Consider the following 24494-nt stretch of genomic DNA (forward strand, 5'->3'; position numbering starts at 1 on the left):
AATACCAAGCTATGATTGTTGGATACCTATCACGTGACAAGACGAAGGACGGCTTTGTCAGGCTATTATGTGAGGTGTATTCTGAATTATTTACCGCCGCTCTATTATGTGTGTTTGTGTGTTGGTCTTCTGTCACATTGCATCACTAGCTACCTATAATTAGTCCTTTATGCAATTTCAGAGCATGTATGACATGTTTGCAGACTATGGGCTACAGAAATATGGCTGCCAGTGTTTATAGTCTTGTGTTGGACTGCTGGTCTTTCCAGCCAATCAGAGCGGCCGCTGCGGTCACGTTGTCAGTAGGCGCTGGGTGGTCACTCGGGGTAAGTTGGAGTTTGACACTTTAGCCCCTAAAGAGGAGAAACGAGTCCAATAATGGAGCGCAAAGTAAACGCATTGACAGTCGCCATTTACCATGACATGTGTCTGTCACTGATATCACAAGGCAGAAATGCTCAACAAGTGTGCAATGATAGAAGAGACACATAGAAGAGACACATACATGTGTACTGCACAGTGCACTCCATGCAGCCAAGGACAATGTATACAATGGACAGTATATGTTCTCTTTGTGTTACATAGGTGTCCATCCATACTGCTAAACATATAGGTGTATTAGCTTTCTATGAAATTGGTGCTAAGATGTGTGGCAGGGTGTAGGGGGCTAGAATAAAAGTAGCGGATGACAAACTCTGTGCAGTGCTGCAGGATATGTTGGTGCTATAATAGCAGCTAGAACTGTATAAATGGAGTTGGCCCATGTTTTGTTATGATCTAGCCAAAGGATAAGGGGTAATATGCCAGTGAGTGGGGGTCTTACAGTCCGTATTCACAAGGACAGGGGTCTTGTTCCCCCATGTGAGTGGGGCAGCAGGTCGAGCATGCACACTGTCGCTCCATTCATTCTCTACGGCACTGCCAGAAATAGTTAGAGGACCTTTCATGTCCTCATGAATATGTGGCTTTATATACTGCTAGAAAGCCAACAGTGCGCATTTCCCGGTATTTGCCCTGGGACAGGAGATATTGCTGCTGTTAATTTCAGCACCAATATCTCCCCACTGTCAGAAAGTCGTTCCTCACAATATAGCGTCATCGCTGAGCTGTGAGGAACGACAGTACTCTAACATAGCTTTGTACTATCAGAGGGGGCATTCCTTACTGCTCAACTGTGACACTATGGTGTGAGGAATGCCCTTCCGACAGTGTGGAGATAACGGTGCCGAAATTAGACTGTGAATTGAGCTGTATTGCCGATGTTCTGACTCTGCATTCAGACATGGGAACAGTTCCCTTGTTCTTGTGATGGGTGGAGGTCAGACCCCCAACGATCAGCATGTTATCCTCTATATTGTGGATAACATGAAATAACATTAACCGCTTCTTTCTCTTCGGCATACTATTATGTTGTGCTGAGCCTTTAGTTCACGCTCAGTGCTGTAATAGTACCTCACAGATCTGTAGCAGGCAAATGAACTGCAATTGCTACATTGATCCCAGGTTCACAGAGCTAGCTGCAAGAGTTGGAATATTCACTGACTTTGGCAGGTGAGAAGGATATTTAATTTCCTGGATCATATTTAACCACTTCTGGACCTCCCATAGACTATAAATGTCCGGTAAGTGGTTGCCTAGTTCTGACAGGACGTACCGGTACGTTCAATCAGAACACAGCAGCTGCATGGAGGTCGTGCAGTTGCTGAAGCTGTGAGCCGACTGTAACTTCAGCCGGAGCTCCCAGAGAGATGGCAGGGAAGGTTTATTCCCTTCCCTGCCTTCTCGATCGCTGTGTATGCAGCGCTCAATGAGCACTGTATACATGGCTATGGGCGCCGCCATGATGCGGCCGCCCTCTGACCCAGCGGTCACGCGATCCGCCGGGCTCAGTGTGTTACAAGAGCTGCTGGGTCCTACAGGACCCAGATCAGCTCTGTAAGTGTAAAGAACAGTGTGCAGGAGGCTGGATTCCTCCTGCAACTGAGGCTAAATGTAGCAGCCTCAAGTGCAGGGGAAATCAGCCTCCCTAACCCAAAAAAAAGTGATCAGATGTCCCCAAAGGTCTCTTATGACCTTATGGGGACACAATCTGAAAAAAAAAAAATATAATAAAAAAGTTTAAAAAAATGTAAATAAAATAATTAAAAAATAAATGAATAAAATAAAACGTTATAGCCCCACCCCTGACTACACCATACAAAATAAAAATTACCGTAACAGAGAGGAAAAACTATATTATAAAGTTTTTCAGTAGCACTTTGTGTTATTAAATTAAAAAAAAAAAAGTGAAAACCAGACACAATTTCCCTCCTATTATGTTTACATTTTCCCGGATATAAAAAAAATTAAAACACATTCGAAAATAAAAACAACAAAAAAATAAAGCCCTATGTGTCCCCGAAAAAAGATGCAAAAATTAGTTGAATGAGACATAAGAGAAAAATGTTACAGCCCTCAAAACCGCACATACAAAAAAACCGAAAAGGAGTCTGGTCCTGGACCACAAATTGGCCCGGTACTGAAGTGGTTAAACTTGTAGTTAAAGCTAGCTGAAGTGTTTTACCCTTTACTGTATCTATCTTGCTTTGTTTGCCAGATACTTAATTTCAATGGGACCTGACAGATATATCTGTGTACTGTACTTTGGATTTCTCCACTCATTGTCTGGTATAAACAGAGAAAAATATTGGGGGAATTTACCAATACCTCAACGCCAGTTTTCTGACATAGAGGGGTGATATTATGGTATGGTATGCAATCGATTTATGAACACAGTGGAGTCTCTTCATAAATCAGCCATTCCCTACACCTGACAGGGCCTTTATTATGGCTGGTGTACAAAATGTCAGTCTTAAAGGGATTCTATCAATGGGAAAAGTCATTTTTAACTAAGCATATACTTGCATAGCCTATGGAAAGGTTATTCCACACCTACCTTTTGTTTGTTAATCACCTCAGTCGTTTTTGAATGAGCCTGTTTTTATTCTTATGCTAATTAGCCAGCAACGAGCACCCGAAAGTCTCAGTGAGCACTGTCTGTGTATACACAGAGGGGAAGGTGAGAGCAGGTAGGCTGATGAGTCAGCAGCAGTAGCAGCCTGTCCTGTACACACCGCAGCCTGTGCTGTACACATAGCAGACAGTGCTCACTGTACTGTACTCCGTTGCTGGCTAATTAGCATATGAATAAAAAACGGGCTAGTTCAAAAACAACTGAGGGGATTAACACACAAAAGGTATGTGTGGAATAGCCTTTTTAAAAGCTATGCAAGTATATGCTTTGTTAAAAATGAGTTTTCCCAATGATAAAATCCCTTTAATAAATTTGTCCTGTTGTGTTTAGATTGAGTACCTGTTTCTCTTTTTTTTTTTTTTGACTATAGAAGTCAGGTAAAATGGGGCAAATGACTTTGTTCTCTTTGCTATTCATGGAGATGTGTTGGGAAAGAAGCTTTATCGGTAGGGACTTTGCACTCTGTTCATAAATCTTTTATATGCCTCTCAGTGAGAGGTATATTTCACACCTCTCGCACTGCATCAGTATTAACAGAGCTCTCTTATAAAGATATCATAAAGGTCTTGACAGTCGATACCTTTATAAGAGTGGGGAATCATATTGGTCAATATAGAGATGTATGACCTGTACTGATGTGAATAAAGCTGTGGGGGGAGATTGGAACTTCCTATTTAGCTGCTTGCAGTCTCTTCTGTGCCTCTGTCTCTCCTCTCCCACTGTTCTCATGCTCACTCTTCCCCTTTTCCCCCTCACAGCTTCTCTGTGGCGAGATGTGTTCATTAGTGTTGAGCGAGTAGTATTCGATCGAATACCTCGCCGGCATAGGAATGCATGTAATTGGCCGAACACCAAGGGGTTAAACGCATCGAATATTCGAAGCGTTTAACCCCTTGGTGTTTGGCTGATTACACGCATTCTTATGCCTGCGAGGTATTTGATCGAATACTACTCGCTCAACACTAGTGTTCATCATTATCCTTTAGTCTTGTATCTTGCCCTTGCAGAAAAGTTGTAAGAAACAGTCCCACTACTTAGTTTACTGGACTGGAGTGGAGTAGAATATAAGCTGTAACTGTTATTAACTAAAGTTAATATTTCTGTTTCTTTAGGTAACCATGGTTATTACTAGAGTTTTACAATCTTCATATTTTAACCCTTCCAAAGTTACTTCCATTTGGAAACTGCGCTTATTTCAGTGGAGTTCAATAAGATACAGCCATGCTGCAACGTGTGGATACAAGGCAGTGGTTTTTGATATGGGAGGAGTACTTCTTCCATCACCTTACAGATTGGCAGAAGGTAGGAGGCTTTATTTGAAGTAAGAATAATTATTATCATGTCTGAATTACAGATGTAACATCCTTCAAAAGAACATTTGTTTCAACGTTTTTTCATTATAGGGTGTAATGAAATATCTGCCGCTACACGAAATGGATGAACAATATTTTGTTAGCACAATATAAACATTAATGTGATATGAATGCATAACAACTGCTACATCTACACAGGCATACAGACGTAGTTACTAGTGGGTTGTTTCTAATTGTAGAAATCATACTATGTATCAGCCTCTTTGCTAAACTGTACATATCTTTGGATGATTGTCATTTGTTTCCCACGTGAAAAAAAAAAGAAAAGTAGCCTTAATATCTAGGACAGGATTTGGCGACCCCTGGCACGCATGCCATTCTTGGCACAGGTGGCATATTTTGCTTCCACGGCAGGCAGCACACTGACTGTCTGTGACCTGCAAGTATTAAAAGAAGTGGGAATGTCCCTTTAGTGCTCTTCTCTAGCAGTGGTATATAGAGATGAGCGAGTACTGTTCGGATCAGCCGATCCGAACAGCACGCATGCATTGAAATGAATGGACGTAGCCGGCACGCGGGGGGTTAAGCGGCCGGCCAGCGTCAAAGCGGAAGTACCAGGTGCTTCCATTCATTTCAATGTGTGCGTGCTGTTCGGATCGGCTGATCCGAACAGTACTCGCTCATCTGGTATAGGACACTCCCCTTTCTCTTGTTGCCATTTCTGTTCAGCAATGTTTCAGCCTTACGATTATTGCACGGCACTCCGAGGGTCTCCTCTTTTGATTTTTTTTTTTTTTTTAATTTTTATTTAAATTGACATGCTGAACAAAAGAGGTTGCCTACCCCTAATATAGGACAATTATTTATTTAAATATTTTTATTTACTTATTTTGTTATTCAGATTGGGAAATCCGTAACAATGTGCCGAATGGCACCATAATGCAAGCCATTCAGACTGGTGGAGATGGAGGACCCTGGATGAAGTACATGAGAGGAGAGTTGTCTGCACCAGCTTTTGTGCAAGAATTCGGAAATCTATGCTCAAATATTGTAAGTCCTGTGTTTAGCTCTATTTTCTTTTAAAGGACATGTGACATATAGATAACCTATCCTACAAATAGGCTATCAATATTAGGTTGTACACTCAACACCCCCACTGATCATCTGCTACAGCCACCATGACATGGTGACATTTATGAAATTAATTAACTTCAGTACATCATAAAGATAATTAACACATCAAGACAGAACCAGTAAATGTTAGCAGAAACAATTGAACCATATTGAAGGATTATCCAGGGAAAATAAAAGGTTCCTAGTATCGGGTTAGTTATAACAAAACAATACTCGCTTATCTTTGTTCCTCCATTGCGAAATGGAGCTCTGTTTCACCTTGCCCGCCACAGTTTCTGACGCAACAGGATAATGTTACAGTCCACAGCTTTAAACCAATAGCAGGTTTTAGTGATTGGCTGAAGTTGTAGTTGGTGACATCATCTGGCAGCACTGGCAAGAGACCAGCCGGGAGAACCAGAGCTACCATCTGCAGAGGATGCGCGAGTGTGGGTTGAGTACAGACACATTTTTTTGTTTTTGCTCTTGTTGACTACTTCTGCTACTATAAAACATTTGTTTTCTCTGGGTAACCCCTTTAAATAAATTTATCAAAGTGTGTTCAATGTGCATTTACTTTTTATATATTGCAGACCGGACGTCCAGTTTCAGTTCATAGTTTCCTTACTGACCTTACTAGTAAGGAGATGGCTAAGCAGCTACCGGAAATGACTGAGGCTATTCAGTGCATTAAAGCTGAAGGACTGAAAACCGCCATTCTGAGCAACAACTTCTTTCTGCATAGTGGTGAAAGCTTTCTACCGGTAGACCGTTCACAGTTCAATGTGGTGAGCAGACATTGCTTCTACAACCGAATGTACTATATCATATGATGATTGTTCTCAGGGGCTTATCTATAGGGGATACTGGGGTAGTTGTCTCACCCGGGTCCTGGTGTTTGAGGAGCCAAAAGGTGGTATAAATGGTTCATAGTAGATATTTAAGGTTTTTAACTGCAACCCAATAACTTCAAGATTCACATCTGTTCCTTTTCATCAACAAAATACTATCATTATTGTTCAATAGGTCCCAGCATACTTAATCACATTGCATATTTCACATCTGCCTGAGATTTTTTAACAGACTTTGCTGGAGTGCTGGATGTTATTCACATTATAGTTCATTACAAAATATTTTAGTGTCAAGGTTTTTGTAGTATCTATTCTTCAAAAATTTTATTTCTGCAGGTCATTGAGTCTTGCATAGAAGGAATATGTAAACCAGATCCTCGTATATACCAATTATGTGCAAAGTGCCTTGGTGTCCAGCCTACAGAAGCCATCTTTCTTGATGACATAGGACAGAATTTGAAGGCTGCAGCACAAGTGGGCTTTCATACAATAAAGGTGGGTGGCTGTAAATATACAGTCTGATATATGAGGGAAGCCCCGGAAACGGTAGCAGTATGGTAAAACGGAAAATTCAGTTCTCATAACACATTAAAGAGTACCTGTGTTTTCAGGAAAAGTTGAAATATATGCATGGTCTTGCTGGGCAGTTTGTTCTATGACTGTATAAACCTTCGTACATGATGCCCTATCTGTTTTTGTTTTTTTGTTTTTTTTTTCTACTGCTAATAATCACATTATGGCTGAAACACATTTTACATTTCTCTCTTAGGTTACTGTTCTGCCATTTTGCCAGGAGTAACGTTACAGTAGCAAACAAATAGCTGAGAAAAAGCCCAAGTGACCCTCTCATTGGAGATTCAGGAACACTGAACTGCAAATACATGCAGGCAAGCAGCTAAAACACAGGAAAAAAACAATCTATATCCCATGTGTAATCACACAAGTAGCCAAAAGTAGACACAAGTACATAGACTCTTTTGCACCTAGTCCTTTGCACAGAGTAGTTTTGCAGACATATGTGTGCAGGCTTTGAGGAGAACCAACCCCAAGAGAATGAGATGGAAATTAGCTATAAGGGATTCACCTATTGGCAGGAACTTTAGAGAAGTATTTTAGGCAGAATGCCAAATTTTTAATTAAATTGTATTTATGTTGGTTCAGAATCACTGCTCAATGAAAAGTTAGTGAGCAAAACTGGCTATTGTGCACTTTTCTTCCCTAACCACAGTATCTGTTGACTGGGGACCCACTGATGGAGCTGCTAGTCATAACTAGCATGTGAGCAGTGAGAACAACTAAGAATGGAGCATTAGTCGGGCACGCACACTATGAGGCACTCAATGTACTTAGCTAATCAGGTTTGCGTTTCTCATATCTTTTTCCTAAATAGCTTAGGAAAATTGTACTTTTTTTGTCCATATTATGCTGATATTCATATTGGTTGGAAGCCTTATCCACACTTAATTCGTTTCACCAAAAATGACTAAAACAAAGTAAATATCTAAAGCTGATTGTACACAACCGTATGCAAATGTCGCATGTGGGCACACAAATGTCAGCCATGCACCAGCCGTGCTTACGCGGCCCTTTTCATTCAATGAATAGGAGCTACGGAAGCACAGTCGCAAAAACGGACAGGAATAAGACCTGTTCGATATTTTGCAGCCCGGACTATGTAATTCACGGTCACGGGTGAAATGAAAGGTCCGTGTGCTATCCGGGGAAAAACCCAGATAGCACACTGAACATTCATACGGCCGTCTGCAAGAGGACTTAGAAGGTAATGGAACCAATGACTTAAAGTATCTGGATTAATTTATTCTGTATATCTCCGTGTATTTGATTATAACAAATGTAACAATTCTGAACAGGTGAATAATGCGAAAGATGCACTTAAAGAGTTAGAAATTCTCTTGGGGTTCCCTTTAAAAGACTTTGTTCCAAACACCCGTTCTGTGAGACCAACTATGGATTTTCCAAGAGATTCATTGACTAAGCATCTTGAAAATATATTTGGAGAACAGATATCAGGTTTGTACAAATTCCAGATAGCATTGCTTGTCACATTGATGCAACGTATAAATAGATCTACTTTGTAGTGAACATTTGTCATAAAGGCAATAACTGTGATGTGTTGCAGGTTCCCTCTTTGTGCGCCAGTTCAGTCATGGGCAGTCTAACCCAACTTATTATGTGCGATTTAATGGAAGACAACTTGTACTGCGCAAAAAACCTCCAGGAAAGTTACTGCCTGCAGCTCATGCTGTGGAGAGGGAGTATAGGTACGTAAATAATAATTTGTATATAAAGTGGGTTCCATCTGTTGAGTAAAGTGTATAGCAATGTGCACGTCCACCAAAGCAATGGAGTCCTGGTGGACTCTTTTGGAAGGAGCAAAGCCGCTGTAGTAGCTGCAATACCAGAGGGGATACAGAGAAGCAATAAATAATGAACAATTATCATTAGTGTTAGAAACCGTGTAAATTACTGTAAAACAGCTATTATCGTTAATTGGTTTGGTTACTGTGGAGGGATTTAGCTTTTTGAAATCTCTGGTAAAGAAGTGTCACAAATACAAAAATATTCTATAATGAATTCACATCACTTGGGACATGCTCACGTTTATTTCCTCTTTTATACACAGCAGTAGCAGTGACTTGTTTATTTCATATACGCCTGTATTATTGCTCTGACTATTGTATTGGAAGCGGTGGCATTCTTTAATGATGGTGATTATTTTATAGGATCCTGAAAGCCCTCGGGGAAGCTGGTGTTCCTGTGCCAAAGGTCTTCAACCTCTGTGAAGATTCTTCGTAAGTAGTTCTCATTTATAGTTAGACTCTTAGGTGTTTAGTATTAGTTTATTGTAGTGTACAATGGTTACTCGAGTTATAATGGCCTCAGGATACAATATTTTTAACATACAATGGTCTTTTCAGGACAATTGTAACTTGAAACCAGACTCCAGAATGCTTGGCTGGAGGCGCCAACAAATCAGTACAGTCATTTTACTATACACTTACTAACTAGTAGCGCCTCTCTACAGTATAGTGTGGTACTGCATGTTCTGGACTTCTATTTATCTGTAACAGGATGAGCTGCTCTCTTCTTCTTTTTTTTTTTTATTTAATACTTTATCTTTATTAGACATTTTCAAAAAAGAAAGATACAAAAATAAGCTGGGGGCAAGGAGGGAGGGATTGAATTGGCTATAAAACAAGGGGCACATGAGCTGCCTCTTTGGACACCAGGTGAGAGCAGCTCCAAGTTATTATGTGGAGCACTGTATATACCCTGTATGGACCCTGCAAAAGCTCCTGTCTCCATCGTAGAAAGTGATTTACAGCTTCCAGTAGTTGAGTTTTGTTTGTGAGGATTTACTGACTATATATTCATTATGTGATCTTTATTTTTCCATATTTTTTTGTAAGATTTTGGGGGTCTTAAAGAACCAATTACAATTTTTTTCTTAAAAGTTATGGTCTCAAGTTACAGTGGTTTCAATTTACAATGGTCATTCCAGGACCAGGTAATATTTTAGCTTTAGGAACCACTGTACATTACACGTAACACAGAGACTAAATGGTTTCCTCTTTTCTGCCAGTATCATAGGAACTCCTTTTTATCTGATGGAGTACTTCAGTGGACGTATCTTCAAAGATCCTTCACTGCCGGGGTTGGATGCTGAACAGCGCCATGCTATATACGCTGAAATGAATAAAGTATTGTGCAAGATTCACAGTGTGGATATCCAGGCGGCACAGCTGGAGGATTATGGTAAACAAGGTAAATAAATCATTTTATGGTTTGGAGTGATTTGAGTGTTAGGCATTACATTACTATTCTGAATGTGATTTAGTCCCTGTATCAATATCCACTGAGTATTATAAAGTCCTTGATACACACCTCCGAGCTTGATTTGTGAGAATCATGGCTTGGGAAAACTTCTAGTGTTACATATCTCAGAGGGATTAAAGCTGAATGTGAATAGCTTTACTTTTTGGATAGACATTCTTTGGTATATGTTGAGAACCTGTATGTTAACTATTGTTCAATATGGTTCAGACTGCACTTGTTAGCCCTGAGCATAGTTTCTAAATACTTGACTCTTTCAGTTTCTTCAAATAAAGTGCCTACTGAAATTTACAGCGTTGTCACAGAAATTGGGTTAAAAACTATTAGTATATGTACCTTAGTGCACAGAATTAAAACATTCCATAGTCTCATTGCCAAAATTCCTGTTCTGGGTTCATCCCACCTCCCAAAATTGTACTAATGAAAACTACAAAAAAAAAAAAAAAAAAAAGTCCTTTTTTGGAGGTAAAATAAGCCCAGAAAGAATACTGGAGAAACAAGTTTTTTTAAAAAAAAAAAAAAAAAAAAAGAAAAGGTGAGGTTTGGTATGTTGAGGTTTATTTTTGCTTTATGTATCCACTAACTAAAATATTTGTTTGCTTTTGAAAAGGTGCATATATTCAAAGGCAAGTCCAGATGTGGACCAAACAATACAAATCGAGTGAGACCCATGCAATCCCAGCCATGGAAAGGCTTATTGAATGGCTCCCACATCATCTACCACCCAACCAGATGACCACTGTTGTTCATGGAGATTTTAGGTAATACTTATTGTCTCTCTGTAATAACGTATTGTTATATTCTCGCTCCCTGTGTGTTTATTGTAGCAGTGGGTGCCTTACAAAACTGGAGCCTGAATCATCTAATCCTAACAGGGTCACACATGTGGGAAGTTTACATGTTCTCCTAGTGTTGGATTTGGAAAACATTTTTTGCTAGACACTTTATTGGTTATCTCTGATGGTTTTAGATTGGATAACTTAATATTTCATCCAGAGAAGGTGGAAGTCCTTGGTGTTCTAGACTGGGAGCTGTCAACCCTGGGCGATCCCTTGTCAGATGTTGCTTACAATTGTTTTGCTTATTATTTGCCACAAGACCTCTCTATTCTAAAAGGTAAGCATGGATCCAATATATATAGCTATATTGCCTTCTGCCACTTTAGTTTTTTACCCATTTAAGTTCCGTAAGAACAAATGCGGTAAATACAGAATGCTTTAAAAAATAGAAGTGTTAATAGATAGAGATGAGCGTACACTGTTCGGATCAGCCGATCCGAACAGCACGCACCCATAGAAATGAATGGAAGCACCTGTGACGCCGGCCGGCCGCCGGCAAAGTCAGCGTCACAGGTGCTTCCATTCATTTCTATGGGAGCGTGCTGTTTGGATCGGCTGATCGGAACAGTGTTCGCTCATCTCTATTAATTATTTTTGTCGATTAACAAAATTAAGTGAATGAACAAAAGAGAAATCCAAATAAAAAAATATTTTGTGTAATCCCCCTTTGAAGGATAAGTCCAGAAAGCAATGATATGTTCCTGACAGAGCCCTGATTTCAACATTATCAAATCTGTCTGGGATTACAAGAATAGACAGAAGGATTTGAATAAGTCTACATCTACAGAAGATCTGTGGTAAGTTCTTCAAGATGTTTGGAACAACCTCCCTTCTGAATTCCTTCAGAAACTGCATACTAGTATACCTAAGAGGAATGATGGAAGGTAAAGGACAGTCACACCAAATATTGATCTGATTTCGATTTCTCTTTTGTTCATTCATTTCATTTTGAAAATTGACAAAAAATAAATAACTATTAACACTTCTAGTTTTAAAAGCATTCTTACTTTGCAGCATTTTTCCATACTTGGGGTGGATTGCCAGCCCTAGGAATGAAATCTGGGGACAGTGATCCGTTCACTTAACGGCCGGGAGTCTGTTGAAGTCTCCCAGGCGTATTCCCCATTGACTTCTGCTACAGGCTGCTCTGTGTCTGGTATTTTGCCAGTATTGGCATAACAATGCATTGCAATAGTCATCAGATACCCTGGGGTTGAAGACCTTTAGAGGGTCTAAAAATTATAATACAAAAATAAAAAAGCATTAAAAATTCAAATCGCCCACTTTCCTTAAAACACACATAAAAATACATGGAGAACCTGTCACCAAGTAGAAAAAGTTAAATAATAAACATAATTTGATGCTTACTCCCCTTAACAATTTGGTGTTTTTATTTTTAAAATCCATGTTCCCTTCAAAAGATATGGCCCGTGGAAGATTATAAGATATATATGGGTGTCAATTACCAGTATGTGGTTTGGAAGGCAGAAAGTCGAAAATCGAAAAAAAGGCTTGTAGTGGAAAGGGGTTACTAAAACACAATCTGTGATCCAAAAAAAAGAATTAAAATATTGACTCCATTATAAAATAAAAAAAAAATAGAATGTATCCTTCTAAAAGATGACATTTTGCTGAGGACATTCAGTAATTTGAAGTCCTTGGTCCTGAAATGGTTGATCTAATAATTGCTTTCAGAATAGCAGAAGAAAAATGTATGGGGTCAGCACTACCCTGTAGATGTGCACTGGCTGACCTCAGTTATTGATAAGAAATAGCGGTTGCAGTAAAATCTATACTTCATCAGTATTAGAAGTTGTACAACGCACTTGGCCGGAGAGGGTTTACACAAAGCCTGCACATTTTTCTCCTACTATTCTGCATCTTAGAAAGCCTTCAGATTTCATCTAATAACTCAGTGCACAAGTTTCAGCACACAAGCAACTTTATCAGACATGCCGATCAGTTATTGCCTCCATCATCCATTCCGGTTTATCATTGCTTCCCATTATCTCAGCTTTCAGTTATCATAGTGAAACTTTTTTTGCTGTTTATAGTATTAAATATTTCATTTTTTCGTTTTAGGGCTAAAAAATTATGACTTGAAAGAGCTGGGAATTCCAACAGCGGAAGAATACGTTGACTGGTACTGTGAGAACATGGGAATCCCAAAGGTTGAAAATTTTTATTTCTACTTGGCCTTTTCATTTTTCCGAAGTGCTGCAATCCTGCAAGGTGTATATAAGAGATCGCTGACAGGTACTGAACAATTTACAGTATTACAAACTATATTCGTATTATTTATTGTCTGAATAGGACAGAATTTGAAATAAGGGACTAATCTGATAATACTATTATTATCAGATTAGTTATACAATTAGTATTACACAGTACAAAGAGTTCATTATTGATACCCAGAAACCCCTTTTATAACACCCTTGACTGGTGTTTCTGATAATCTTACAGTCAGAAGAGAATACAGGAGAAGCCATGTGTTAGATGCATCTGCCACAATATCAGCCAGTCTACAGTCATCAGAGCCAAATTTGGCCATATTCTTTGTTGTTTATTGGCAATGCATTAAACTAGGACATATTAGGTTTTCCAAGCTTTGGACTATCCTTTGGCATAAATGGTTTAAGGGAATACATGTCTAGTCGTAAAATACCGTAGTATATTTGTTTCTAGTACAGTAGTTTTATCACTTTACATTGTTTGAAAATAATTCCGAAATCTTGTCATTGTAAAATAATGTAAACAGTATATTACCTTCTGCTTTGGTAGGTCAAGCTAGTTCTACAAATGCAGGAGCTGCTGGTAAATTAGCAGAATTTATGGCTGACACAGCCTGGGATTTTGCAACAAAAGAAGGTTTCCGGGTGTTTAAGTCTGAATCTGGAGGTTTATCCACAAATCCACCCAAAAGATCATACAGTACTTGGAGTCGGGCACACAACTGGAGTCCTCCGGAGAACACAAGTTCTGTTCCTAGAGCCTACCTGCACTCAAACCAGAGGGGTATTCTCATCATCAGTCCTGAAGGACTTTCTGCACAGGCCAAAAACCTGTACAGTAAGTTAAAGGAATTTATGGAGCTCCATATATACCCTGCTGAGCAAGAACTGAGGAACTATCAATTTTCTGAGCAGAGATGGAAACCACATCAACTGACTGAAGATCTTAAGGTAAATCTATTGTGAGAGGGTGACAGGCAGAGTGCTGGACTCCTGCTATATCAGCCCCAGATTCCTGACTTATGTGTGGTCCAATGCAGTTCTGGAATAGGTTTCAGCCCCAGGGCCGGGTCCTGAGGCTCATTACTGGCCCATAAAAGGTTGCAGAGCCTGCACTTCGGGGCAGATCCTGGGAGGAGAGTGCCTGGGTCTGTCCTGACACTGAGAGTCTTGTGATACAAGTACAGCGGGGTTTTTTTGGTTGATTCGTGTGGCTGGTAGTAAGCCACACATACAGTTAGTACTTTCTTTTTAGTTAGCGCTCAGACGAGCAGGATTTTGTTTGACGTTATTTTGCTGAAGTTAAGGCTGTATTTTACTTTTCAAATTTTTGTGCCTGACATAAAGGTATATTTATTTTGCTGTTTTTTCTTAAATCAACCGCTTTGCTGAAAGATTTGTGTCCCTGTCTCTCACTGGTTGGGTCTGCATCACTGATTCTACCGAGCTAACTTCCCCACAATAAGTACACTTAACCATTAGATAGTCAATCATATCTATGAGACAGGTTCCCTAGTTTCCCAGTCTTCCTAAGCTGAGAATGCATGAGTTTTCAATAGGAACAGGGGAGAAAACCATTGTAAGGAACACATCAGCAGCTTCTTAACCCAAGAATAAAAGTATGGGGCATGTTACAATGCTCTTTCATGTTACAATGTTCTTTCTATCCCCCCTATTGGAAGAGAGCTGGGAGCCCCCCCCCCCCCCCATCCATGCACATAAGATGGCCTCTCAGTCCTGTTGAAATCTGTGGGCTTGGCCAATATTCATGTGTATGGCCAAGTGACAGAGCATGGACAAGAGTGCCACTATTTCTGGATGAAAGGTGATTTTTTTTTTTTTGTGTATATATATATATATATATATATATATATATATATATATATATATCTATCTCTATCTAAGACAGTCCTCTTTAAATTGTTGAAGGTAGTTTAAAGTGAACAAAATTAGATATAATGGAGTTCAGAGTACTATACTACATACAAGGTCTTTTTTAATGGTATCACTTATTTTTTATTCCAGTCTCACAGTCTGTGCAGAGTCCTTTTTCTGATTCTTATTGAAAAAGGGCTAACAAAGTTCAGTACAATTGTTAGAAGTCGCTACTGATGCCTCATGTTTTACAGGACAAAGCCAAGTCTCAAGGGTTATGGAATCTTTTCCTTCCATTGGAGAGTGACACTGAGGGCAAATATGGTGCCAAGCTGACAAACATGGAATATGCTCATCTGTGTGAGCTGATGGGGACATCTCTTTATGCACCAGAGGTCAGTCATATAGTGTATACAACATGTAGCCATTACAGTACCTGTAACTCCTATAATCACCTTTCCCCTTAGGCTATGTTTTTATTTGCGTTGGAGTCTCGATAGAAAACTCTGTTACACGTGGAATCAGCAGACAAAAAACCCCTGCACGAATGGCTTTTTTCATCCACCTTTTCAGTTTTAAAACCATGGACACCCAATGAATCCCATTATAATCAATGGGGTCTGTCGGGCTCCATATGTAACCGCTATTTTAGTGGTCTGCTTACCTGTTGTTCTGGTCATCTGTCGGACCAGAACAACGGGCAAGGTATGCTAGTGTGAGCCTAGAAACATTCCAAATTCAATGGAAATTAATGTACAGTATATTTCTGATCATTATTTTACTTTCCTCATGACTGACACTGCCATTCAGAGATATTTTGCCAGATAGATGAGTTATATGACCTCCGTAGTGACTGCCTTATATTAATAGGGCCTAACTCATATTTCTGGAACTTTTCTTCTGTAATGTTTATTTATTTTCTTGACAGAAGAAAAAGTCCTGCATGCAAGGCATTTTCTTTACAGAAGCTTTCTTCCAACATGTATTTTACTCCTCTGCTATGTTTTTAACATGACTGGGAATACAGACTTACCCCAGGCAGAGGGGGCTTTATCTACATTCTACAATTAAAGTCTGTTGCTGTCATCCTATGACAGATGAGAGCATTGGACATTTGTAATGGTAATGCAAACCTACCCTTAGGCCTGCAGGCCTGATGGCTGTGTTCAGCCTGGGAAAAGCAGGTTATGTAATGGTTTTCCCAATGCATTTCCCAAACTCATTATGCTGTGAGTTCAGTTCTTCCAGGCCACAGTCAATCCAAAAAACCCAGCTGTGACACGGATTAACTGAATTTAGCCTTGCTGAGATTTTGACAGCCATTTTCATTTTTTATTTCTTTTGTAACTTTGTTAATATATTATGATGTTTAGATATTTAATTGTTCAGCGCCGGACACTGGAAACATGGAGATGCTGGTGCGTTATGGTACAGAAGAACAGAAAGAACAATGGTTAAAGCCATTATTAGAAGGGGAGATCAGATCGTGTTTTGCAATGACTGAACCAAAGGTAAGGGAACTGTAAGGATTATTGTGTACTATGCAAATATTTAATTATATTTAGTAATTGTCTATTTCCACATCCCTAAGTTTTTCCCTTTTTAAGTTTTGTACTTGGATTTCTTATTTTCTTCACCCTGTCTTATTTGTGTCTCACTTTTTTATAGTCCTCGGTATCTTGGTCCCTCTTTATACACTTTTATCTGTATGATATCCCTTTTATGTTTGGTGTTTTACAAACCTTTTATGTTCACTCAAAAATGTCCTAACAGCCATATGAAAAAGCATGCATTCCAATGTGAGGATTGAAATGGCCATATCGCACCATGGCCCCTTTGAACAGCTATTGTTGGGGTTGGGGGAATTAAGGGCTGGAACCCTACCGATGTAATATTGATGGGCCCTTCATTTTATAAAGAATAATAACTCCTTTAATTCAGTCCTGATTCCCCCAACTTAGCAACAGTGCTTGTTTCTTGCATTCTTCTATAGGTTGCCTCTTCTGATGCCACCAACATTGAATCATCAATCATGGAAGATGGAAACTCCTACATCATTAATGGACATAAGTGGTGGACATCAGGTATAGAATTAAACAATGAAATCTTTGGGTACCAGTATCCTATCTAATGCAAAATGTGTCTCCCATTGTTTCCACTGTAAATAAATCCTATTAATATTATAAATGTGAAAGTTTGTGTGTTTGGATGTTTGTTCCTCAATCACGCAAAACCTGCTCCACCGATTTGGCTGAAATTTTCCACAAACATAGTTACTACACAGGATTGCGCAATAGGCTACTTTTCGTCACAATAGCGCACATACGCTTTTCCCAGGTCCCCCACAAAACCCAAACTCACATCACCATCTCTGCAATCTCACACACTTTGGACCATAGCAAGCCACAAAATTCATATTACCCTCTACAGCCTAGCCCCTAACCCCACACAATCTCATTTACATATACTTTACCACTTTCACCCTCACCTTAACGATACTCCAGGAGGCTACCTCTTTAACCCTCCGGAGCAGCCATGTTTGCCGACCCCCATCGCTCTGACGATCCGCGACACCCCCCACCCAGCCACTCCACTGTGTTGCCAGGAGCATGCACATCTTAGGCACCTACAGAACGTGTTTCCAGCACGCTACCATTTTGCGCCTCCACCGTAGCCCGCAGCACCCCAACTACTCTCTCCAGCCTGCCACACTCCCCGACGGCACTCTCACCTCACTGCTGTTTCGTCTTCACGATCCATCTACCTTCCCTAGGTCTCCACACCAACGACACTGGTAAGTTCCGATAGCATGTTTGCATTGGGACTACTGGCCTGTATATTCCGATGTACCCTTTCAACACACCATGGACATGTAACGATCGATAATAATGTCACCAATCTGCCTTACTGCCCACCTTAGAATTACCCGGTGTCCCTTCACATAAACTAGAACTCACAATTGGCGTTCCTGTTCTACTCATGCGTAATCTCGATGCACCCCAATTGTGTAATGGCACGAGGCTACGTGTCACACAACTAGGAACAAATATCATTGAAGCCACTATTCTTACAGGAGCAGCTAAAGGTGACAGTGTGTTAACCCCACGCATTCCACAAGTACAATTTCCCCTTAAAGTTGGCTTTTACAATGACCATTAATAAATCCCAAGGACAAACGCTGAAAGTAGCAGGAATACATTTGGCCACACCAGGCTCCTCACATGGACAACTTTATGTTGCTTGCTCAAGAGTATCCTGTGCTCAAAACTTACATGTACTGGCGGAAAATAACAAATCGTACAATGTCGTATATCGAAGTATATTCACTTGAAATATCTCTGTCCCAAAGACACTATGTACAGTTTCTCACAACACCGTATAGCAGCTGAAATACAAATTACGTTCAACACAAAAGTCTCACGTATTCTCAGAATTACAAAAACAAGATACAAAGTTACATTTCATATCCCATACCTTTTACACAGTACTAAAACCTTACCCGCGCCTGTATATACCCACTTCTACAATCACCGCAGACGAAGTCGCGGGTACCAGCTACTAAGCAATATTAACAAACAGCAAATCATTAGATAGTGCAATTTTTGTAGGTAATGATATAGTCCTGTAGTTTGCAGAAAGTGCTCAACAAAGTTTTTGAGCTTACTAATGCCTTGGAATATTTATTTCTAATCCCCGCAAACATATAAAGTGAAGCACATTGTGAGAAGAGAATCTTAATCACGGCTGGGCAATTATGACACCCCCACCCCACCCAAAAAAAAAACAAAACTGATTATAATTTTACCTGGATTAAGATTAATAAATTATTATTTTAGGACACTCCCCTTTTTACATGACACACCTTCTATTTATTAGCAATCTTGATTGGATAGTGTACAGTTAGTGACATATCCTATAGCCAATGGCATTAAGAGACAGAATGGCATGGATGTGAAATAATTAAAGTAATCAATGTGGCCAGGTTTACATTACCATACAGTCAGCTCAATTAAATTAATTAATCAATTAATCAGCAGCTAACATTCGCTGGTTAATTGCTTAGCCCTAATTTGAATGACAGGATTATATGTAAGTTTAATTGTATCTACCCTTTTCTAGTAGTACAATAAATTGCATTCTAGGAATTAAGTAGTTCACTTTCTGTATTATCATCTTGTATAACAAAGGTTCTATTCTTTTTTTTTAGGTGCACTTGATCCACGCTGTAAAATTTGTATTTTTATGGGGAAGACCGATCCAAATGCTGCGCGCCATAAACAGCAGTCAATGATTTTAGTTCCAATGGACACACCTGGAGTGAAAGTCCTGAGGCCTCTCACTGTCTATGGATTAGATGACGCTCCAGGTACAAGATCTTGTCCTAAATAGTCATCTACATTAAATAACCAAGTAGTAGAATAGTGAATATAAAAAAAATGTATAAATATACCTAATTAGAGACGATTATGTTTCCCCACTTCTCTGGCTTAACCCCTCAATCCTCAGTATTATTCCAACATTTACTGTAAAATCTTTGCTGAATCTGTCTTGATAAGGCAAGATGGACTAGTAACACATATGGATCTTTGACCATTCAGAAAGCTGCAGACAAATGTGAATACCAGTCATACAACAGCTAGAAATAGTGATACTCCACATGTACATACCAATTGTTTAAAAGTTATGCTGTTAAGTTTTTGTCTTCATGTTCCATATTTTCCTATCCAAAGCTGGGCATGGAGAATTACGTTTTGACAATGTTCGTGTGCCTAAGGAAAATCTACTACTGGGAAAAGGAAGAGGATTTGAAATTGCACAGGGAAGACTGGGTCCAGGGAGGATACATCATTGTATGAGGCTTATCGGACATGCAGAGAGGTCCTTGTCTCTCATGAAACAAAGAGTAAGTAATCTTTCTCTGCATTAAAACCACTAGCAACACTTCCACAGTATACTACCAATGGTATTCCCATTTTTGCAGAATGACACATCAGTGCTTTGAATTTGAACAAGGGCAACATCCATGAAGACTTTGTATAATGTTCCTGTATTAGCACTGGTTTACTCTGGGTACTCTGGTTTCCTCCCCTTGGACCCCAGTGCTTCAAAGCAATCTTAGTAACCACTGAGCTATAATGCTGACTCAAAATCTGTAAATGTCCTGTAAATTGACTCGAGAACAGGTGTATTGGCTTGGTTGGACTGACAGTCTCTGGAGTCATGACCAAGGGGGAGGAATATCAGCCCCTTACCTCACATATCCTGGCCTAATCACAGCAAAATCTGCAAATATGTACCAAAATGTTGATGGCTATCTCACAGGACGCTTCCTAAAGAGCAGGACATAGAATGAAATTGTATACTATGTCTGTAACACTTAAAGGGGTTTTCCTGGGAAAATGTTTTTATTTTAAAGGTCTGTTAGTGCTATTAATGGGTTAAAAGTACACCAACATACTTTTCAGTATTTTGAGTGATTTCTGGGTTTCTGTAGGAGAACCTGGCATCTTCTGCATTTCTTAGCTTTGTTAGCTCCCTATTATGTAGTTTACTGTGTACCTTCCACACTACCTTCCTGTCACCGCTGTCCCCTCCTCTCTCACTCTGTTACGCCCTCCTCCCTGTCTCACTAGCTAAGCTATCCGCCCACTACTAGTGCCCCCGCCTTCTCCATAGCTAAGTTATCCCGCCCACATCTATACTGTGCATGTGTCGCAGCCATCTCCAGACTGCGCAAGCGCTTGAAGAGGGGAGGAGCTATTCTCAGACAGGAAGGCATGTAAGTATTGATGGGGTTGGAGTGAAACGGAACTGGATTATCAGAAAATGTCCCTGTGGTGGTCACATGACCGCTTCAGGGATATGGGTAATTATACGTTGTGGTTTTTTTTTTTTTTTTTTTATAAATACAAGTAAATTAGAAGTTAGGCAGGGGGAGGGGATTTTATTTTAGCGGTTAATTTGTATTTCTCAATTTCTAACTAGTGATAATTGTTTACATTTTTGTATATTAAAGCATTATCCATAACTTTTTTTTTATTTTTTTTATTGAAGATCTATCCTTAGAATAGGTCATTAATATATCTTTTGTCACCCCTACTAGTCAGCATGCAGGCTCCAGAACCTGCTATATACAGCAGAATACAAGCTGGAAGCACAGCGTCATATTGGTGCAGTGGCCATGCCTGGTTACTGCGCCTCTCTCTCCTATTCACTTGACTAGGGTTGAGTTGCAGTAACCATACATGGCCACTAGGCTATGCTTTCAGCTGGTACACTGTGTACTGAGCTGTGCTGGTTCTGGGGCATAGTGGGCCCTGCAATCAGCTAGTTAATCATCAATAGTGAAGTCTCTAAAAACCTCTAGAAAGGAAGTCTACAACCTCTCTCAGGCATATTCAGCTGTCACCATTGTATGAAAATTTCCTCCTTAGTGGCAAACTAACATATGTCTTGAATTCATTAGATCTATATCTTATATAATAGAAAATGTTATCATTGAATGCCAGCATGATGAGCAAAACACAAGCTGCATTTATTCTCCCACTTCATGTACTGTTATTCTACTTTATCAGGTAAAATCCAGAGTAGCTTTTGGCAAACCTTTGGCTGAACAAGGGACTATCTTGGCAGATATTGCTAAATCCAGAGCTGAGATTGATCAGGCGAGGTTGTTGGTGCTTAAAGCTGCCCATCTTATGGATACTGTAGGCAATAAGGTAATTTCTCACCATTTTATTATATGTAACCTTCCTCAGGAGTGACCTTCCATGTTATGTAGCTAGTTAGGTAGTGCATCTATTATTGTGGATAAGAACATGCTAAACTAACCTGATTCACATGACTGGGTTTCACCCGTGAAACTCATTCTGGATCTGTGCCTGATTTCCTGGCATGCGCATTAGGCTAGGAGAGGGACTCCTAGCAAGATAGTGATTGGTGTTGTCTAAGGGGAGCTGCACACGATCATGTTTCACTCGTCACGTGTGTTAGCCAGATTTACAGACTTGAACTTCGTGCTTGGAGTGGGACTCTTAGTTGTGTAGTTATCTATGGTGCGAGGAGCCCCTGCCTCCCAGCGACATACTGTCCTGTACTGTAATCGGTAACTATAATGTTAGGAGTCCCGCTTCCGACATGAAGTTCAGGCCGCTAAATCCAGCAGACACAGGGACCGAACTTCACGGGTGAAACTCAGCTGTGAGAATGTAGCCTAAGGCAGGATTTCCACATTCAGATGTTTTATTTTTCAGAAACAAAAAAGATGTACAGCCTGAACCTTTCCATTCCATAGCTTTAAAATTAGACAAAAGATGTGTTCCCATTCATGGAAACAGTGTAGTTATTAAGTATTGTGTAAATGTAAGGGGCAGATAACTGCAATAAAGCAACCCCATTCAGATTTAGACTAGCGCTATGCTGTGGCTGTGGTTCTGAATCCCATCATATGACCAAAGATAACAAATACAGAACTTCTCAGAGTTTTTATTAGTATTCTCAGCGTTTTTATTAGTATTTTTCCTATATTATAGAAACTCTCAGATGTATGTGAAGCTTTTTATTAACCTGATGATTCCAGTGTATAGATAATTTTGTAATATATATATATATATATATATATATATATATATATTTATACACACACACACTCACCGGCCACTTTATTAGGTACACCATGCTAGTAACGGGTTGGACCCCCTTTTGCCTTCAGAACTGCCTCAATTCTTCGGGGCATAGATTCAACAAGGTGCTGGAAGCATTCCTCAGAGATTTTGGTCCATATTGACATGATGGCATCACACAGTTGCCGCAGATTTGTCGGCTGCACATCCATGATGCGAATCTCCCGTTCCGCCACATCCCAAAGATGCTCTATTGGATTGAGATCTGGTGACTGTGGAGGCCATTGGAGTACAGTGAACTCATTGTCATGTTCAAGAAACCAGTCTGAGATGATTCCAGCTTTATGACATGGCGCATTATCCTGCTGAAAGTAGCCATCAGATGTTGGGTACATTGTGGTCATAAAGGGATGGACATGGTCAGCAACAATACTCAGGTAGGCTTTGGCGTTGCAACGATGCTCAATTGGTACCAAGGGGCCCAAAGAGTGCCAAGAAAATATTCCCCACACCATGACACCACCACCACCAGCCTGAACCGTTGATACAAGGCAGGATGGATCCATGCTTTCATGTTGTTGACGCCAAATTCTGACCCTACCATCCGAATGTCGCAGCAGAAATCGAGACTCATCAGACCAGGCAACGTTTTTCCAATCTTCAATTGTCCAATTTCGATGAGCTTGTGCAAATTGTAGCCTCAGTTTCCTGTTCTTAGCTGAAAGGAGTGGCACCCGGTGTGGTCTTCTGCTGCTGTAGCCCATCTGCCTCAAAGTTCGACGTACTGTGCGTTCAGAGATGCTCTTCTGGCTACCTTGGTTGTAACGGGTGGCTATTTGAGCTTTTAGGTGAAACGTTTTTCGGTACGTACAAGTACCTTCATCAGACTCTACATACAGAAAAAATACAAAAATACATACATGTGAGAAGAAGTGCACATAATATACAACATATACAACTTATATACATTTCCAGGCCCAGTTGTGAAGAGGCAGGGAATACGACGGTAGATTTCCACATATTGATAGAGCTAATACAAATGTTCTAAAATTCGTATACTAGAGGCAGAACTAAATGACAGGTAGTGAGGTATACAGAATGAACCGTGATGAACAGAAATAAATATTTTGGAAATGGTATTGCAGTCTGGTTCTTTGATCCTGAGAACTGATATCAGATTAAGGTAAAATAAATGTAGCCTAGAGTAATAACAAGACATATGATAAGTACCTTGACAGAGGGGTAGAGTAATATGCACGATATTTCAACATATAGCCACTGGAGCCACTGGATTCTGTTGATAAACAGGATATCACATCAGTAATGTAAGATCATTATAATCATGGGTGGCAGAGGAAGGACTGTTGGTCAGGAAAGAACCTTACACATAGTTGTGGACATGTACTGGCAATACACTGATGGGTATAATGTAGACAATATGCAGGCTATACAGGCTATAATGTAGAAGATACACTGATGGGTAATGATGTAGAGGCTCGTTGCCTAGGTGACTTACCTCCGCTCGTTCGCCCGCAGGGTCCGCTGGAGTCTATACAATTGGTGGTCAGTAGCAGAGGACGCGGCACCAAGAAATCAGCTGTAGCGCTGTGGGAAAGGGCGCGTACAGCGAGTGCCGGAGGTCCGGTATAAAACGGCCGAGTGGCCAATAGGAGAGGAGCTGCGGCGCACGCTCAGAATGAGCGAGCGACGTCGCCGTGCGTTGTGGAGGAACGCGCATGCCCAGTGCGTCGCAATGTTGAATTGCGACGGCCGGCACTGTGG

General features: G+C 40.2%; 1 protein-coding gene across 1 annotated transcript in view; it reads left to right on the forward strand.

The window, feature by feature from the left end:
• Nucleotides 1-293: 293 nt before the first annotated feature.
• ACAD10 (acyl-CoA dehydrogenase family member 10) overlaps nt 294-24494 on the forward strand; it is a 33590-nt gene continuing 9389 nt past the window's right edge. The window contains exons 1-19 of the mRNA XM_075273299.1: nt 294-326; nt 4126-4315; nt 5228-5376; nt 6033-6227; nt 6627-6785; nt 8162-8321; nt 8431-8572; nt 9035-9103; nt 9895-10076; nt 10756-10906; nt 11116-11261; nt 13067-13240; nt 13766-14166; nt 15345-15485; nt 16464-16601; nt 17084-17174; nt 19298-19456; nt 19821-19993; nt 21666-21809. Coding sequence (XP_075129400.1) covers nt 4132-4315; nt 5228-5376; nt 6033-6227; nt 6627-6785; nt 8162-8321; nt 8431-8572; nt 9035-9103; nt 9895-10076; nt 10756-10906; nt 11116-11261; nt 13067-13240; nt 13766-14166; nt 15345-15485; nt 16464-16601; nt 17084-17174; nt 19298-19456; nt 19821-19993; nt 21666-21809 — 2958 coding nt within the window. The 5' untranslated portion in view covers nt 294-326; nt 4126-4131. The remainder of the gene's footprint in view (nt 327-4125; nt 4316-5227; nt 5377-6032; nt 6228-6626; nt 6786-8161; nt 8322-8430; nt 8573-9034; nt 9104-9894; nt 10077-10755; nt 10907-11115; nt 11262-13066; nt 13241-13765; nt 14167-15344; nt 15486-16463; nt 16602-17083; nt 17175-19297; nt 19457-19820; nt 19994-21665; nt 21810-24494) is intronic.

This window comes from Leptodactylus fuscus, chromosome 1 (genome assembly GCF_031893055.1).
Source record: "Leptodactylus fuscus isolate aLepFus1 chromosome 1, aLepFus1.hap2, whole genome shotgun sequence".
NCBI lineage: Eukaryota > Metazoa > Chordata > Amphibia > Anura > Leptodactylidae > Leptodactylus > Leptodactylus fuscus.